Here is an 18,178-nt window from a genome sequence, read left to right as displayed (position 1 = left end):
TCTCTGTGACAGCTGTAGACTTTTCACCCATTTTTCCAAATTCCAGACATAAATGCTTTTCACCTGTCAATCATTTTTGCTAGTTCACTTATGGTGCGTTCACATACAAAGTGAAGAAAAAATAATTTGCCTCGCATTGCTCAAGCAAGTTTGACCGCTGAATTAAATTTGTGTTCAAACTCGAGTAACGCGAACCCGCGAGTATTCCCCCTTCTATTTCGGAAAAGTACAGGAGGAGGGGCTTCTATGACACGTTATCTTTCCACCATCAACCATGGCCGATATCACAACGATTGCTGCTCTGTATCCATTGTGGAAGCCCCAGATACGTTGATGTTGAGTCATACAATTCCGGTCGCCCACACACTGCTACAACCATTTTCTCATCCATTTTTCCTGATTTCTTCTGCTACTACGTCAGTGATATCCGGACAATCTCAATGCTGATAGGCTTTCGTGACAACGCATCATGCGGATATTTCGCTCAAGTTTAAAAATGTCAACACGCGTGAACACGCGAATCACGCGATTTCGTGTATTTGCTTCATTTGCGCCGCCCGCCATGAAACTGTCTCGATTCATCTCCTGGAAGTACACAGCACATAATTGACACTGAGTAACATCACACACACTTGTACGTGTCTCACACACACTGCTAACTTTTTCACATCTAAGCATTGACTTTGTATGTAATCGCGCTGCGTGAAACGCTCGATTCGCGTTGTAGGTGAACACACCATTAGTGTTGTATTTGAAGCAGATCATTAAATCTATATTTCATAATGTTTGTCAGCTGAGGACACTATTGTGACACTGTTGAATTTGACAGCCCAGGAACAAACAACGCTGTTCTTTTGCTAAGTTTTGGTCTCAAAATTATATTTAGAGGGTAGAGTTTTGGAATGAGGGGGCGTGGCTAATTCAACAGCTCAGTCACGTGAAAGCTTCAGAATAATAAAAATCACTTAAAGCACCTTTAAATATGTAGGATTGTAATGGAGCCTTGTCTCCTTCATTGTGTATTTCAGATTGTTCTTACTCCTGTGATATTTGTAGCCTTTGTGTGTGTGCACGTCATGCTATACATTGATTTTAAAAACTAACGGCTGATTAATTGGATATCAGCCTTTACCACCACCTTAGCTATCAGTATCTGCAAAATCAACTATCGGTCAACATCTATTTCAAACAGTCATTATAGTAAAAATGTAAGTGTTTAATGTAAGATGTTGGCTAAAATACAGTAACCAAATAAATAAATATAAATGTAGTTACAAGTAATTACGTTATTTTATATATATTCCCAATGGTTTCTTCATTTTTGCTAATGAAGTCTAAAATCAGAGATTTTTTAAAACAAGGAACGACTGCTAAACTAGGCTAATGACACAATATTTAGGAATGGCCTGATAAAAAGCACACTTAAATCAGTGGGATATTCACAATGCTGCTTAATTTGATATTGCTTTCAAAATTGTAACTATATAGAGAATAACCATATCACCCAGCCCTAATGTATAGTATATAACATTTTAAAACTTACAGAGCACCAAAGGTATATCAGGGAGAGATGTCATGTTTCAGAAAAGCGAAAGAGAATTACCCTTGTGAGCACATTCAGAATTGCTGGATAATCTAATGCACATATTCAAAGCAACCAATACAAAAAAGATGATAAAATAAAAAAAAATAAAAATAAAACAAATCCAAAACTAAAGTGAAAGGTTATTTTATACACACTGCGAGGTCTCTCCCATTCAGTACCACTCCTGCGGTCCAAGCCTCTAAAAGTTTAAAGGGAAAAGCTTTTCTTGCCCAAACCTGTAATGAGGAAGTTGGGAATGATACACAAGAGTAAAAGTGAAGACGTCGGCGAAGGAATTAGCTTTTCTTTATTTCCTTTTTTTATTCATTTTTGTCAGACTGTTGGAAAGACGCTCAGGCAGAGCATCAGTGTACTACAGCCGCCTGGGCAGAAGCTTCGTATCCTCTCTGCGTTACCAACTAACGTGATGTGTTAAACAGTTACTGCTGGAAAGCAAACAGTATTGTTTTGTTCATATTCATAACAGCTTTAAAAAGCATTGGTGACTCACGGCTCGATGAACATGAGGCTTTTCTGCAACTCCCTTGCAGATGTAGGCTGGCAAAGATACACTGAAACCTTAATGAATAGAATAAAGGGGCCACAATTGTTCAGTCTGTATGAAACAAATGTACGGGAAGCATATGAATTCATCTCAGCATTCACACAGACAGTCGCTTCATTCACACGGAGAGTGAGATTTCTTACAGCCAGTTAAAGTTAATTTAACATACAAGCACATCTGCACAAATCCCTTCTGTTTACTCATTTTAAGTAAAATCGTATCTCAGACTTTAAATGAGATGCTCCCCCAGGTTTAATGTTTGCATCCATTTTGGGAAACAACATATACATTACATAAAACCCTAAATAAAATAAAAATAAATAAATTGATAATTACAATACAAATGCAAAACTTTGTGTATATATTATTGAATTTAACCCTTGTGCGACCTTCTGAAAATTGTCTATTTCGATCATTTTGCCGTGTCAAAAAGGTTGCCAAAGGGGTGTATTTTTATATTTCAATCTCAGTTACTTTAATACATCTATAATACACTGGGTACACAAAATAGTTACACTATTGTCCCCATTGAAACACATTAAAACGGCAATATTTGATCCCAGTGCCATTAAAGCATAAACTCATTAATTCTGTGATATTATGCTTTCATTCTGGAGCCCTGGCTTCAAAATTAAATTTTCCACCAGATGGCGCCATTTTCTCATGTTTATGGAGCAAATACATGCTTTTTTTTCCCTATTTTCTGTATTATTGAGCACTGCAGGCCAATTGAATAAATGATGTGGATAAAATTGTGGGGGTGTGTTGTTTGGATGTCAGAGTGTTTCGTATTTATGTGTGTGTGTGTGTGTGTGTGTAAAAAACAAACATTAAAAGCATTATGGCATTATGTAAACAAACCAGCATTAAAATGGATAAAATTAAGAAAATGAAAATGAAAATGTGGTAGTTATGATCAGGACTGGTTTTGGTAAAAAAAAAATAACACATTGAGAGAGGAAAATAATATTACGGCAGTTTTTTGACACGGATATTTTTTTCCTCTAATGGTGCATTCACATACAATGCGAAGAAAATGTTTGCCTTGCATTACTCGCGCAAGTTTGACCACTGGATTACAAATTTGTGTTTAAACTTGCGTTCGCGTGAGTAGCGCAAACCCGCGAGTATTCCCCCTTCTCTTCCTGAAAAGGACAGGAGGAGGGGCTTCTACGACTTGATTCCAGCTATTGGTTATACTTTACTATGAACCAAGTAGACACGCATATTTTCAGAACTTACCATGTAGTCCAACTTCCTCGCTCACTCTCGTTCGGTCTCTATTCGTCCGGTCTCTGTACATGTATGACATTGTGTCATACAATTTCGGGTGCCCACACACTACTGCTACAATTATTTCACCCATTTTTCCAGATTTCTTCTGCTACTACGTCAGTGACATCCAGACAATCTCAATGCTGATAGGCTTTCTTGACAACACGTCAAGCGAGTTTAAACATTTTGCATCTTTGCATTGACTTTGTATGCAATCGCGCTGCGCGAAACGCTCGCTTCGCATTGTATGTGAACGCACCATGAGGTCCTCTGAGTAACATATTTAAATTGACGCACAAGGGTTAAGTGAACACTAGGGGGCATTACAACTTCTAGCTATTCATCAGCTCAATATCAAAATGTCGGGAGAATCATCAGCTTCGAAGGCATATATGTATTTATTCTATTAATAAGCATTTATACATATCTTTCATATGGTAAATCTAATCATGCTGCATTTTTCGTGTGCATTTCTTGCAGTGTATCTAAGCTTGAGCAAGGCATTTAACCCCTAGGTTGCTACAGGCAGATTATCCATGCAGTAAAAGTGTACTACAAGTCACTTTGGTAAAGAAAAATGTTTATTAAAAGAAAAACATGCGGGGGAAAAAAACTAGCTGTTTGTGACGTCATCACTCAGTGACGTCACCGCCCCCTTCACGGACACAAACATTAAACTGAGGCATTGCCTTATGGAATGCTGCTGCATTTAATTAATATAAAGCCCTTTCTATATCTGTATTTATATAATACTTTATTTATATGTGGCTATAACAATTTGGTTTGCGTTAATCTGAGTGCGCGGCCTTCAGAATACCAGTCAGAGCCGTTAGCGCGCGGCTAAACACTCACCATCCCTCGACGTTCCCATCAACTGGTCCAGCAAAGCTCTCATCTGAGCCTGAGCCGACATCCTTATACGATTAGCTCACTCTCCACGTAGAAATAATGACGAGTTTACCGTCAAAAGTCAAGTTTAAACCATCTGCGAAACAGCTCTCGGCCGTGTCTGCGACGCCTTCTCTCACAGAGCGAGAGAATGAACTCAAACGGGTTTTACACCAATCAGTATGTGCCACGTCATCTTAAAGGGCCCGTAACCAAGAGCGCGCAAATTTTTTATTTAGTACAAATTAGTACTACTATTTAGTACAAGTACAATGCAAAAAGTACAAGGCAAATATAAGGCATTGTGTAACAGTTCAGAGTATATGAAACAGAGAATAGCAACAACAACTAAAACATAAAATGAACATATATGTAAAACAAATGTATTAAATAAATAAAATAAAAAATACTGGGATAAAAAGTGCTATATAATATTAGGGCAGTTACATTAAGTGTAAAATATTTAACATTTCTAATGTTTTTATAAGCTTTTTGTTTTGTGATCTCATGTTTGAAAGGGTTTCAAAGTATATTGTGAGATCAGTATTACAAACGATAATATATGAGGGTTTCTTTTGAGTTAATTTTGACTTGTGAATATAAAACTTTGCAAAAATAATTAAAAGATTAATAATGTAATTTTGATTTTCAGAAAAATAAGTAAGTAAAATGTCACGAGGTTCTAAATTAATAGTTTTGTTAATTTTTTTGTCATGTCTATATGTCCAAAAAAAAAATAGAAAAAGGGCAATAAAAAAAATAAATGTTCAAAAGAGCACGCACATGCATTGCATATTTAGTAGAGACGGGCCACTTCCATTTAAAATAATGGGCGAATTGGAACGCCCAACCAAGAAGCTCCAGCGCCCAACGGTCAACGGATGTAGAATGGAAGTCCCGCCTTACATGTAAAAGAGCCAATCACCTTTTAGATACAGACATCGCCTGTCAATCAACTCGCTTAGGCGCATGCGCATTAGCTATACAAGCCGTGAAAATTGCATGTTTTAGCGTAATAAGAGGTAAAGAAGCAACATTTATGATTCCAATGTTATCAAATTTAATTTTCGATTCGAAATATTTTCTTTGATCGTAATCCTGACAAACTGCTTTTGAGATTTCAGTGTTCCCCTATTCAAGTAGATAAGAGTTGCATTGACATGACTGGAAATAGGTTCCCGAGAGCGTTCCAAAAATGGCCGACAGTGGACTGACTTGCTAAAACGACTTTGTGTACGTCCATATCTCAAAATGATATAAATATTTTTTTAGAGCTTGAAACAACCTAACGCAAAATTATCGATCTAAATTTTTTATTAGCTGTCTTAATAAAGCAAAAATATATAAATAAATAAATAATTTAAATGACGTCTACATGGCAACGGTCATCCGTCGCGTTCGCTCTTTTTGTCCAGTCGACTTGCCGTACGCGGAAGTGTCGTCGCTTAATCTGTAGACCAGTGAAGCAGCAGTTGTCATTCACCAGGTTTGTTTTCATCACACAAAGGGATATTAAAAAATATTTAATTAATTTTTCTGGGTATCTATCAAGTCAGCAAGTGAAGTTGACTAGTTCGCTTAAAGAGATTTACATTTTCAGAAAATTTGTCAAATCTTCTAACCTCTACATAACGATGCAAATTTTTGTTTCTGCTAGACACAAACTTGTATTGTAGTATGACTTTTAAAAGAGTTAGTTGTCTCTTGTATAAACTGTACATGCAAGAGACAAGTGTATTTACGTTTGATCTATATCTATAATGCCAAAACAGTGTTAGGAATGTGTTTTATGCTCTAAAAGTGACCATAAACAACTGTTTTATACAGTGATGTTGTTTACAATTGTCTGAGCATCTGTATATATATTTAAAAATATTATTTTGTGTTGTGCAGTGATTGAAATGTTTTTGTTTGCAGTGTTGGGTGTAATGCACGACTAAGTAATTCATTACTGTAATTCAATTACTTTTTCTTTGAAAGTAGTAAGGGATTACTTTAAAATTTTCAGTAATTTAAAGTTACTTCTGATGTAATTGCATTAAATACTATATAGACTACAGAACAATTCTATACAAAACAATAGTGAATTTAAAATAAAAATGTAACGTCTAATGTTATAATGTATGCTTTCTAATTTAACGCTGCCTCCTTAAATTCTTTGGCCAGTTTATTAATAATTTATTTGATTTTATATGATTTATTTGAAATAATTAAAAGAACAGTTTTATGTCCATCCTTGTATTTTTCATCTGGTCGAGGTTGATCAGGGTTTTAGAAAGTAATTAGTAATAAGTAATGGAATTACTTTTCAGACAGAGTAATTAGTACAGTAATGTAATTACATTGCAGATTATGCCATTTTTAGTTAGTAATTAATTACTTTTTTAGAGTAACTTATCCAACACTGTTTGTGTACCATCCAAATGACAGTTTCCAGAAAGGGGGTGTTTGTTTGGCTAGGGCTCTCTATTTAAACTGGCATCCTGCAGCATGATTGAGGTTTTTGTTGTTGTGTTTTTGTTAGAACATTTCATAAAAGCTTCAGTTTGACGCAGAACACTCTGGATCGTTGTGTGTGTTATTTAAAGAGCCTGGGGTTACAAGCAGATTGAGGATATGAATCAGACTTGCTGTCACTGAAGTTGAAGGTTCCAATTCAGGTAGGAGGGACATTAAGATATAATCAAGTGACCACAAGGAGGTTACCCTGTGTGACTCTACCCTCCCTAGCAACCGGGCCAATTTGGTTGATTAGGAGACCTGACTGGAGTCACTCAGCACGCTCTGGATGCAAACTCACGACTCCAGGTGTGATAGTCAGCGTCAATACTCGCTGAGCTACCCAGGTCCCTGGCGATTCGCATTCTTTGTGCATATCACCACCTACTGGTTGGGGCTGGTCAAAGGTTACGATTTATAGTTAAAAAGGACTTGGACAATGAGGAATTTTCATTTTTGGGTGAACTATCCCTTTAAATTATGAACTTTATAACTGATTCTAGGTCAATCATTTAATAATCTTTTTTCACTACAAATATGCATATATGCCTGTGCTTCAGTCCCACACAGAGAACTGATATCCAACTTGATTTTTCCAGTAATGACAACAACATGAGTGTTAACAGAGTTAGGTTATATGTTTCTGTGTTTGTCTTTATATACAGTGGGTACGGAAAGTATTCAGACCCCCTTAAATTTTTCACTCTTTGTTATATTGCAGCCATTTGCTAAAATCATTTAAGTTCATTTTTTTCCTCATTATTGTACACACAGCACCCCATATTGACAGAAAAACACAGAATTGTTGACATTTTTGCACATTTATTAAAAAAGAAAAACTGAAATATCACATGGTCCTAAGTATTCAGACCCTTTGTTCAGTATTTAGTAGAAGCACCCTTTTGATCTAATACAGCCATGAGTCTTTTTGGGAAAGATGCAACAAGTTTTTCACATCTGGATTTGGGTATCCTCTGCCATTCCTCCTTGCAGATCCTCTCCAGTTCTGTCAGGTTGGATGGTAAACGTTGGTGGACAGCCATTTTCAGGTCTCTCCAGAGATGCTCAATTGGGTTTAAGTCAGGGCTCTGGCTGGGCCATTCAAGAACAGTCACGGAGTTGTTGTGAAGCCACTCCTTCGTTATTTTAGCGGTGTGCTTAGGGTCATTGTCTTGTTGGAAGGTGAACCTTCGGCCCAGTCTGAGGTCCAGAGCACTCTGGAGAAGATTTTCGTCCAGGATATCCCTGTACTTGGCCGCATTCATCTTTCCCTCGATTGCAACCAGTCGTCCTGTCCCTGCAGCTGAAAAACACCCCCACAGCATGATGCTGCCACCACCATGCTTCACTGTTGAGACTGTATTGGACAGGTGATGAGCAGTGCCTGGTTTTCTCCACATATACCGCTTAGAATTAAGGCCAAAAAGTTATATCTTGGTCTCATCAGACCAGAGAATCTTATTTATCACCATCTTGGAGTCCTTCAGGTGTTTTTTAGCAAACTCCATGCGGGAGAGGCTTCTGTCGGGCCACTCTGCCATAAAGCCCGACTGGTGGATGGTTGACTTACTACAACTTTCTCCCATCTCCCGACTGCATCTCTGGAGCTCAGCCACAGTGATCTTTGGGTTCTTCTTTACCTCTCTCACCAAGGCTCTTCTCCCCCGATAGCTCAGTTTGGCCGGACGGCCAGCTCTAGGAAGGGTTCTGGTCGTCCCAAACGTCTTCCATTTAAGGATTATGGAGGCCACTGTGCTCTTATGAACCTTAAGGGCAGCAGAAATGTTTTTGTAACCTTGGCCAGATCTGTGCCTTGCCACAATTCTGTCTCTGAGCTCTTCAGGCAGTTCCTTTGACCTCATGATTCTCATTTGCTCTGACATGCACTGTGAGCTGTAAGGTCTTATATAGACAGGTGTGTGGCTTTCCTAATCAAGTCCAATCAGTATAATCAAACACAGCTGGACTCAATTGAAGGTGTAGAACCATCTCAAGTATGATCAGAAGAAATGGACAGCACCTGAGTTAAATATATGAGTGTCACAGCAAAGGGTCTGAATACTTAGGACCATGTGATATTTCAGTTTTTCTTTTTTAATAAATGTGCAAAAATGTTAACAATTCTGTGTTTTTCTGTCAATATGGGGTGCTGTGTGTACAATAATGAGGAAAAAAAATGAACTTAAATGATTTTAGCAAATGGCTGCAATATAACAAAGAGTGAAAAATTTAAGGGGGTCTGAATACTTTCTGTACCCACTGTACATCACATTCATTTTTTTATTGATTTAGTAAGAAGCCGTGCAAAATTGATCTGCTTTGCTCTACATTATCTCTAACATACCTCCTCCTGTCCTCTCCTCAGTGGCCTGGAGATTTGCCGGTCTGAGATGACAGACACGTCAGGGCGTGCTTTTGAGGCGGAGCCTTTGAAGGGTGAAGAGGCAGTTGGGGGTGTGTCTAAGGAGAAAAGCTGCGCTGGAAAGCTGGGATTACTGCACCTGTCAGGCTGGCGAACAGCTGCGTTCCTGCTCTCTCTCTTCCTGTGCATGGCTGTTGTCTTCGCCTTTTCATTCATCCTGCCCTGCCCCGTACGGCCGCATTACCTGTCCAAATGGAGCTTCGAGGTACCTGATGCAGGTGAGACAGCAACACTATGGCCAAATGTAATTCATGGGTTTGGCTACTCCAGTAATGCCAGTGAAAACTAATCCTAATGCTACACCATACAAGAACTTTCTATAGTGTTCCGCACTTCCAACTTTGTTGCAAAATGTTGCAATGTCACTGTGTGTAGTATTACCATTTCACCTTACATATTACTTGAATTACTGGAATAGCAAACGTGTATATTAGAATGGTGTCCACATGCTGTACCTTTGACCATGTATATGTGAAATGCCTAAATCCACCTGTTTCTCCCCTATAGCCGTGTATGATTTCCTGGATTTTGAAGATGCCAATAAAGACAAAGTTTTGGATGTGATCTTCATATATAAGGGTGCTGAAGCCAGCCGCAACACGTGCATGAGTGAAGGTGAGCTTATATCACACGCACAAGTTACGGTTACAGGAATCTTTCGTGTTTAACACAAGCTAATCTCTAACAACAGCATTTGCAGCATAATGTTGATATCCACAAAAAACTATTTTGACTTGTTCTTTTATTAAAAATAAAATAAAGCAGTTACAGTAAGGGACTTCCAATGGAAATGATTAGGGCCATTTCATGAACACTAAAATACAAGCTGTTTCAAAGGTATAGCTACAGAATGTGAACGTTAGCCTTTAAGTGTTAACATGATTTTAATGTGATATAATTGCTTGCCTTAAAGGTATATTGCGGGTTCAATACAAGTTAAGCTCAATTGACAGAATTTATGGCATAATGTTGATTACAAATAAAAAAAAATGTTTAGACTTGTCCCTCATTTTCTTTAAAAACAAAAGCAAAAATCGAGGATACAGTGAGGCACTTACAATGGAAGTCAATGGGGCCAATCGTAAACATTAAAATACTCACTGTTTCACAAGTATAGCCACACGATGTAACAAAATGTGTTTACATGATTTTAGTGTAATGCAATCACTTACTAAACTTCTCTTTGTAAAGTTATAGCCAATTTTACAACTTTGTTGCTATGACGACAATGCTGTTAACGCTAAAACATCTGAAAAAATGTTAAACAACTTTACAGCACAAATAATGCATGCGTTTTAACAGAAGAATTAATGTATGTCCTTTTCTAAAATTATAAGCTTCACATTTCTGCCTTTAAACCCTCCAAAAATTGGCCCTATTCACATCTATTGTTAGTGCCTCACTGAAACTCAAAGCTGCACTTTGTAACTTGTGCTCTCTAGCGACATCAGTGGTTGAAACTTAAAATTGCAAGCAATTTGTGGAAGAACACTTTACGTCAGTCGTGTTTCGATGCTGCACTTCTGCGTGGATGAATCTCATGATTTGAGTTTATCGACTGTGTGTGATCATGACTGGGAGATATTCAGAGCTGGAGTCATAACATGCTACTTTCATGTTGATATTATGTTATAATTAAATATTTAAAACGGACATATTACTTGCTTTGATAAAGATTAACAACACTCCTATTTACATATTTTGAGGGAAACACTCCTCAAACACCACCAGTTACCAGTATATTTTAATATGATTATTCAAGTCTTTTATCTACTATTAATGTTTGTATTATGATACATGTATCAATTTAAGTGGAAGACTTTATTATTTTTATAGTGTAAAGTCTCAGTTGATAATGCAAGTGAACCCGTAATACTACAATAGTACGTCTATGCAATGCACACAATAACACTGTAAACAAACAAAAAAATGAGGATTCAATAATGACGGGGATAAACTATTAAATGGTAAATGATGAACGACATAAGCCAGCGATTTCGTGCCAAATCTGACCCGACAGCTGAAAATAAAAATAATTTGTATGGGCTTAGCGCAGTGAAACGGGGACAGGTAATAACATTAATTTGAACACTGATTGTTTATGTATTCAATCAATAATGGTAATTTGTTCATTTTTAACAAAAAATCTTACATAGTGCAGCTTTAAAAACAAATGGTATTATGTGCTATATGGCATTATACCACAAATGCTGTTGATAGAACATAAGTTGTATTGAATCCGGAACTTTCCTTTAAACACATGCAGAAAAATAATGAACATTTGTTTTTTCAGATTTATCACCTCCGTGTCTTGTTTTATTGGCTGTTGACGGAACTGATGGGAATACGCTTTGGAAACGACCTTTAGCGGCTGAATTTGATTGGGTGGAGTGTGGGGTGAAGGGGATCGGGTATAAAGGAACGGGATGTTTGGTGGCTCACGCGGACAATCTCACAGCCATCGACATACAGACAGGTACAGGGTAGAGTTTAAACACTCAGATGTGAACGTGCAGTGGGGTCCAAAAGTCATTTTACTCTTGAAATAAAACAAAGATATTTGCAAAAGTTATGGCATAGATATTGCACTATTTCTCGGTCACTAATCAAATGAAAGCAAATCGTCACATTGACCATGTTTTTTTTCTTCCCCCTTTTCTCCCCAATTTGTAATGCCCAATTCCCAATGCGCTGTAAGTCCTCGTGGTGGCGCGGTTGCTCGCCTCAATCCGGGTGGCGGAGGACGAATCTCAGTTGCCTACACGTCTGAGACCGTCAATCCGTGCATCTTATCACGTGGCTTGTTGAGCGTGTTACCGTGGAGACGTAGCACGTGTGGAGGCTTCATGCTATTCTCCGCGGCATCCACGCACAACTTTCCACGTGCTCCACCGAGAGCGAGAACCACATTATAGCGACCACGAGGAGGTTACCCCATGTGACTCTACCCTCCCTAGCAACCGGGCCAATTTGGTTGCTTAGGAGACCTGGCTGGTAGTCAGCGTCAGTACTTGCTGAGCTGCCCAGACCCCCCAAAACAGAAGCATTTTGAGTAGACACAAGTGACTTTAAATGTGCATGATGTTTTTACTTGATAAGGTGGGATCGTGTGGCAGCAGTCACGCTCTTCTGTGATGAACGGAAATCTTCCACTGATCAGCGTTCCGGATCTGGACTCTGATGGAGCGGAAGACTTTGCTGTGCTTTCCTATAATCCTGAAGCACCATCATTCACTCCCATACCGGTAACACACAGACACACAAACTCATTAAAGACTCCAAAATTGGCTGTCAACACATGCATACTAATAATAATTAAATGTGATTAATCAAGATTTTTGTTTTTCTATTGTTTTTTTGCACATTAATGCATTGCTAATGTAAAACTGAACAATGATTAATTGCACTATAATACCATATCTTGCCTTATTTCTTCTATTAGACAGAGCTGGTGTTTTTCTCAGGGAAATCAGGTGATCAGATTGGTTCAAGAGTGGACATTAATCTGAATGGAGTTTTTGATCACCTGCCGTTCAAAATGGCCAGTGGAGCTTCATACCTGCTGTTACTCACAGGTGTGTGATTTTGGCATTTGTTCTTCCTGTGCTCCTCTAATTTCCCCACAATTACTGCACATTCATAAAGTCAATATGAAATCAAAAATAATCCTATTTACTTTCTTAACACACATTCCTGTTCGTATTTTAATTGATTGTCTTTTCAATCTTCAATTTAAATGCAATAACTCAAAAACTCTCCTTTTCGGTTGACGTCACATTTGGTTAATGTTATTGATTAATTTAAATGAATAGCCAAATAGCATTGTTTCAGGCCACTGTTGTAGGTAATGCAGCCTTTCTAAAATCTTGCCAATAGTTAACAGTAATTTCATGATAGTTAATGTTAATGTAATAAAGGTTACAGCAATAATAGCTAACAGAGATCTATTTAAATGCCTCCTCAGAAGTGGAACTCCCATTTAGGTCTCACTCCATTCTGGTGCAAAAAACCCACTTTGCACCATCCAATTAAAGGGACAGTTCTCCCAAAAATGTAAATTCTCTCATCATTTATTCACCCTCATGCCATCCCAGATGTGTGTGACTTTATTTCTTCTGCTGAACACAAATGAAGATTTCAGCTCTGTAGGTGCATGCAATGCAACTGAATTGTGATTAGACCTTTGTAGCTCCAACAATCACAAAGGAAACATAAAAGTAATCCATAATACTCCAGTGTGTAAATCCATATCTTAAGTGATATAATAGGTGTTGGTTAGAAACAGCTCAAAATTGAAGTCCTTTTTAAACAATAAATCTCCACTTTAACTTTCACTTTCAGATGTGAAAGTGAAACTAAGCAGGCACCACATGCGACTTTCAAATGTAAAAGTGAAAGTGGAGATTTATAGTTAAAAAGGACTTCAATTTTGATCAGTTTCTCACCCACAACTATCATATTGCTACAGAAGACATGGATTAAACCACTGGACTTGATTGGATTACTTTTATGTTTCCTTTATGTGATTTTTGAAGCTACAAAAGGGTTGATCACTTCACTTTTATTGTATGGACCTACAGAGCTGAGATATTCTTCTAGAAATCTTAATTTGTGTTCAGCAGAAGAAAGTCATACACATCTGGGATGACATAAGGGTGAGTAAATGATGAGAGAATTTTCATTTTTGGGTGAACTGTCCCTTTAATTCCTGATGTATAAAATCTAATTATATTACTGAAGGAAAATGGCTTGCATATACATTTCATGTTGACTTTAAAACCTATTCTGTTTCTCTCTGTGCAGACTCTGGTCTTTCCGCGGTGAGCTTGCGGTGGTTGGCGGCACGGGCACGGACTGGCCTGGAGTCAGCACTGAAGAAAGAAAACAGCTGGGAGGACAAAGCCGACGGTCTCACCGGATTGATCCCCCTCTATCAGTACAAATATTTATGATTGACAATAGTCAAAGTCAGTTTGGGAGGTTAAAGGGATAGTACACACAAAAATGAAAATTCTCTCATCATTTATTCACCCTCGTGTTGTTCCAAACCCGAATTACTTTCTTTCATAAAACACAAAAAGATATGTTAGGCAGAATGACAGACTCCGTCACCATTCACTGTCATTGTATGGAGAGAAAAAAAAAAAAGATGCAATGAAAGTGAATGGTGACTGAGACTGTCATTCTGCCTAACATCTCCATCATACATGTTTAGGACAACATGATGGTTTGTAAATTAACTATCCCTTTAAAACATGTTTACTCTTTGTTTTTGCTTTACTATCATCATCATTGCCAGTTTATTTGAAGATGTCTTTGGTTTGGTTTGCTGTAGGTCTGATTCTCTGAAGCGTGTGCTGGTTGTTCATGGAGGCTCTTCTCCATCACTGCTGGTCCAGACTGACTCCAGCGTGTCACTGCTACACACAGACAAACTTAAGATCACATGGACCACCAATACCAGCACACTGTTCAGGTGCCATAACCAATCAAAATGACCCATTCCAGTGGAGGATATTTGTGCATGCTACACTTGCTGGATTTCCATCTGTGTATTTATATGCAAATTCTGGGATATTGTATAATAAATGCTGGATGTAAAGATTCAAATGCACATGAAAACATATACGCTTGCTTAAGGTGGATACATTTTTGTATTCGATAAGAAGACACATGCATAAACTAAGATGAAACACATTTACTGATTATATTCCGAAGCACATCAAAAAAGCCGTGTGAATGCATAATTATCTCAGAGAATATCATTGCACAACATCTTAAATGTTGCTCTGTTGGTTGTAAAATGCAGGAGTCAAAGTCTGTCATCAAAATGATTGTCTAGTCTTATCTCCCAGAACTGTGACCCACTTTTGTTCCCAGACATAAGGCATCTGTCACTGAACGCTAGCAAACACGAAGTGCGTCAGATTGAGCTTAATTTGTATTGAACCCGGAATATTCCTTTAAACACATGGGATGGAAACGCTGCTTTTTTCACAAATGGGTTTTGCGATATTCAGATTTTGTATAGAAATTAAATCCCAAAAATGGGCAATTCCCAATGCGCTCTAAGTCCTTGTGGTGGCGTAGTGACTCTCCTCAATCCGGGTGGCGGAGGACGAATCTCAGTTGCCTCCGCATCCGTGTAATCCGTTAACATGTGGCTTGTTGAGCGCATTACCACGGAGACGTAGCACATGTGCAGGCTTCACGCTATTCTCTACAGCATCCACGCACAACTCATCACGCGCCCCACCGAGAGCGAGAACCACATTATAGTGACCACGAGGAGGTTACCCCATGTGACTCTACCCTCCCTAGCAACCGGGCCAATTTGGTTGCTTAGGAGACCTGACGAGTCACTCAGCATGCCCTGGATTCGTGACTCCAGGGGTGATAGTCAGCGTCAATACTCGCTGATATACCCAGACCCCAAATCTGCAACATTGATGGTAACATAGATGCTGATGCTTTTCTATGTGTGCTTATTCTAGTGCGCCAACATTTGGGCAATTTGACAAAGATGGATTTCCTGACATAATGATAGAGGAAGACCGTGGCAATGAAACCAAAAGAGTGAGTGACAATTTCCCCATGTGACAACTAGTCCCAGTCTCCCCTATAAGGCTTGTTTCACGTGTGTGTGTGTGTGTGTGTGTGTGTGTGTGTGTGTGTGTGTGTGTCTGTTAGGTGATGATTCTCAGTGGAGGTTCCGGAGAAGTCCTGTGGGAGATGAACCTGTTGTCCTGGACGCAGAGTCCTAATCCAGCATCTGTCCTCACACTAAGCACCTACTCTGTGTTCATGCTGTGGGGACAGAGTTACGGCAATGAGACTGTAAGATTGTACACAAACACACACATGCACATTTGTAGAAGTAAGACACTGATGGAAGTGTGTTTGTTGTTGACATTCAGATGCATTCATCATTCCTACTGCATCCACGTTACTCTCAACTGCTGCTTGAACGAAGAATTCCAGTACAGAACATCATCTCCTTTAAAGGTATCTCTTATAACCATACATGACTCATTACCATAATCAATTGAAAAGGCTCACTCTGTGCTATAGGTACTTATAATCATATGACCACGTTGCGTATTGGTTTGTGAAAACAACACGTCTTTCTGCGTTTGCGTTTAGCAACACTATTGGAGCGAGGCCGCCATGCCTGTTACCTCGTGTTGACTGGACCTGACGGCCGGCAGCACGCAGAATCAGGTGGGACGGAGATGGTGGTTCTGACAAAACGAAAGATCAAAGACGACGTATCAGAAAGTGGAGTTCTGGGTGTAGCAGCAGATGAGCCCATCTCTGAAGACACGGAGGCGTCCGTGAAAGAGGCGTTTAACAGGCTGCGCTTCAGTGACTCACTTTTCTGAAACACAATCACGTATAGAGTATATATTTACACTAAACATCAACACAAAATCATAGCTGCTTTCTTTTACTTTTGAGTCTACAATCCAAAACAAGGTTTTGCCTCCAATATTACACCTCCTGCCGGAACATGCAAATCACAATCCTTTGAGTCATGCTGCATTATTCTACATCAATCATAAACTACTGTAAAGCAATTTAAGCTTCTACAAAAGGCATAAGGCCATCTTAAATGTATGTTTATAAAAATGTTCAGGGAATGAGAAATTATGTTTTGCATAAAGATAATTTTTTTGGCATTGTGACATTTACATTTATGACAATTAGGCACATTCCCTCCTACCCAGAAATCACTATACTGTAATGCAAAAACATTCTCATAACTGTGCACTACATTAATGGAAATCAAGTCTGGTGCAACAAAAATATACGATGATGCATACTTACAGTCGTCCTTAACACATGTACTTTATTATTAATACATTATATTACATTATTTATTACAGTAATGAGAGTGAGATCTTAATGCATTACAGTAACGTGATTTTAAGTAATGAAAATATTGTCACAGTGCCAAAGTAGGCGTCTTTTTCTTAATGCAAAATATTTTTTTATCATAGGCTGGAATGATGCCTTCAAGAATGGAGTGCTTATCACTAAACATCTGCCTTGTGTTTCACATGCACACAAAACATTGAGCTGTATTTTGCTGCAGAACTGTAAACGTGGGCTTTAATTAGTTGTGTGTGCGTGTGTGTGTGCTGGACAGAGAATGATTGAATGTTTTGTTTTTGCAGTGCAGTGTAGCTCTTGTATCACATGAGTTTGTTTGTGAATATGGAGACATTAAATTAGTGTTATTTAGATATGGTTTAATGAGTTTGTTATACAAAGTGAGTTTGTAAGTGTGCTGCGGTTTATTGCTGCTGTTGTGATAATGACTTTCTGCCTTTTTTCCTTTCATTCTTTTTCTCTGTGATGTTTTGATGTCAGAGAGGACTGTATGACAGTGATGTTCATTTAGTGCCTTAAAAAGAGACTGCAAATTACCTGGAAAGAAAATCACTACAGATGCGTTTATGACACATTCAGTCTGTCTGCTGTTTTGCATCTTATTTATGATTGCTGTGGGTTTAAGTTGGGATACAAATATTTAATTGAACCAATGAGCATAATGTTACCTTCAGATTACCACTGTAAAATCAGAGCTTTATGTTCATGTTGTCTAGGCAGGAAGATCAGCTATTACACCAAAACCAGATGCCTTTGAGTCTAAAGAAGGCTAAATAAACGATAACACTGTGGATTTTATGCAACTGTAGATGATGTCAAAACACTTAGATACCTTTATGCATTGTATTTATGAATAGAGTGAGATTTCCTATTATTATTATCATCATCATCACTATTAATTGATTGAGATTTACTGATTTTGTAAACCTGTAGATCAGGTCGGAAATGTACCTTCTGGTACTTTCTTTACTTATTTGAAAAGTGTATATATATATGTAATTGCATTGTTACAATATATAATAAATAAACTGCATTAAATGCAGTTGTTTTT

The 18,178-nt window shown here is 38.2% G+C and overlaps 2 protein-coding genes across 6 annotated transcripts in view; one reads left to right on the top strand and one right to left on the bottom strand.

The window, feature by feature from the left end:
* The window catches only part of LOC127634824 (putative RNA-binding protein Luc7-like 1), a 19,711-nt gene extending 10,536 nt beyond the window's left edge, over positions 1 to 9,175 (bottom strand). Inside the window, exons 1-3 of one of the 4 annotated variants that reach the window (XM_052114514.1) lie at positions 4,278 to 4,426; positions 2,097 to 2,164; positions 1,741 to 1,821 (exon numbers count right to left, since the gene is read on the bottom strand). Coding sequence is in view for 1 of the 4 variants with exons in the window: in XM_052114513.1 (XP_051970473.1) it covers positions 4,278 to 4,338 (61 nt within the window). In the remaining 3 variants the exon portion in view is untranslated. Of the gene's footprint in view, positions 1 to 1,740; positions 1,822 to 2,096; positions 2,165 to 4,277; positions 4,450 to 9,156 lie in introns of those variants that run through there. The other 3 variants (XM_052114516.1, XM_052114515.1, XM_052114513.1) reach the window with 3 other exon arrangements.
* On the top strand, positions 5,743 to 18,178 carry LOC127634823 (protein FAM234A-like). Of its 2 annotated transcripts, XM_052114510.1 has the most exons (13): positions 5,743 to 5,799; positions 6,838 to 6,973; positions 9,178 to 9,452; positions 9,742 to 9,849; positions 11,528 to 11,710; positions 12,334 to 12,479; positions 12,677 to 12,809; positions 14,038 to 14,170; positions 14,570 to 14,710; positions 15,729 to 15,810; positions 15,925 to 16,071; positions 16,152 to 16,239; positions 16,378 to 18,178. In XM_052114510.1, exons 3-13 carry the CDS (start codon positions 9,203 to 9,205, stop codon positions 16,614 to 16,616), a joined length of 1,650 nt encoding a protein of 549 aa, XP_051970470.1. In that variant the 5' UTR covers positions 5,743 to 5,799; positions 6,838 to 6,973; positions 9,178 to 9,202; the 3' UTR covers positions 16,617 to 18,178. The 2 variants fall into 2 exon arrangements, with proteins under 2 accessions (XP_051970470.1, XP_051970471.1); XM_052114511.1 differs by lacking the exon at positions 6,838 to 6,973 and having other exon boundaries at positions 5,744 to 5,799.

The sequence above is a fragment of the Xyrauchen texanus genome, chromosome 42 (genome assembly GCF_025860055.1).
Source record: "Xyrauchen texanus isolate HMW12.3.18 chromosome 42, RBS_HiC_50CHRs, whole genome shotgun sequence".
In the NCBI taxonomy this organism is placed as follows: Eukaryota; Metazoa; Chordata; class Actinopteri; order Cypriniformes; family Catostomidae; genus Xyrauchen; species Xyrauchen texanus.
Note: the sequence above shows the minus strand (reverse complement) of the source record. Positions and strands in the feature narration are given on the sequence as shown.

What these genes read in the sequence shown, in the direction of transcription:
- LOC127634823 (XM_052114510.1), top strand. Translation starts at nt 9,203, where the DNA reads ATGACAGACACGTCAGGGCGTGCTTTTGAGGCGGAGCCTTTGAAGGGT. An exon ending in ATACCTGCTGTTACTCACAG is followed by an intron (nt 12,810 to 14,037) that starts GTGTGTGATTTT and finishes CTCTCTGTGCAG; the next exon opens with ACTCTGGTCTTTCCGCGGTG. An exon ending in AGAGTTACGGCAATGAGACT is followed by an intron (nt 16,072 to 16,151) that starts GTAAGATTGTAC and finishes GTTGACATTCAG; the next exon opens with ATGCATTCATCATTCCTACT.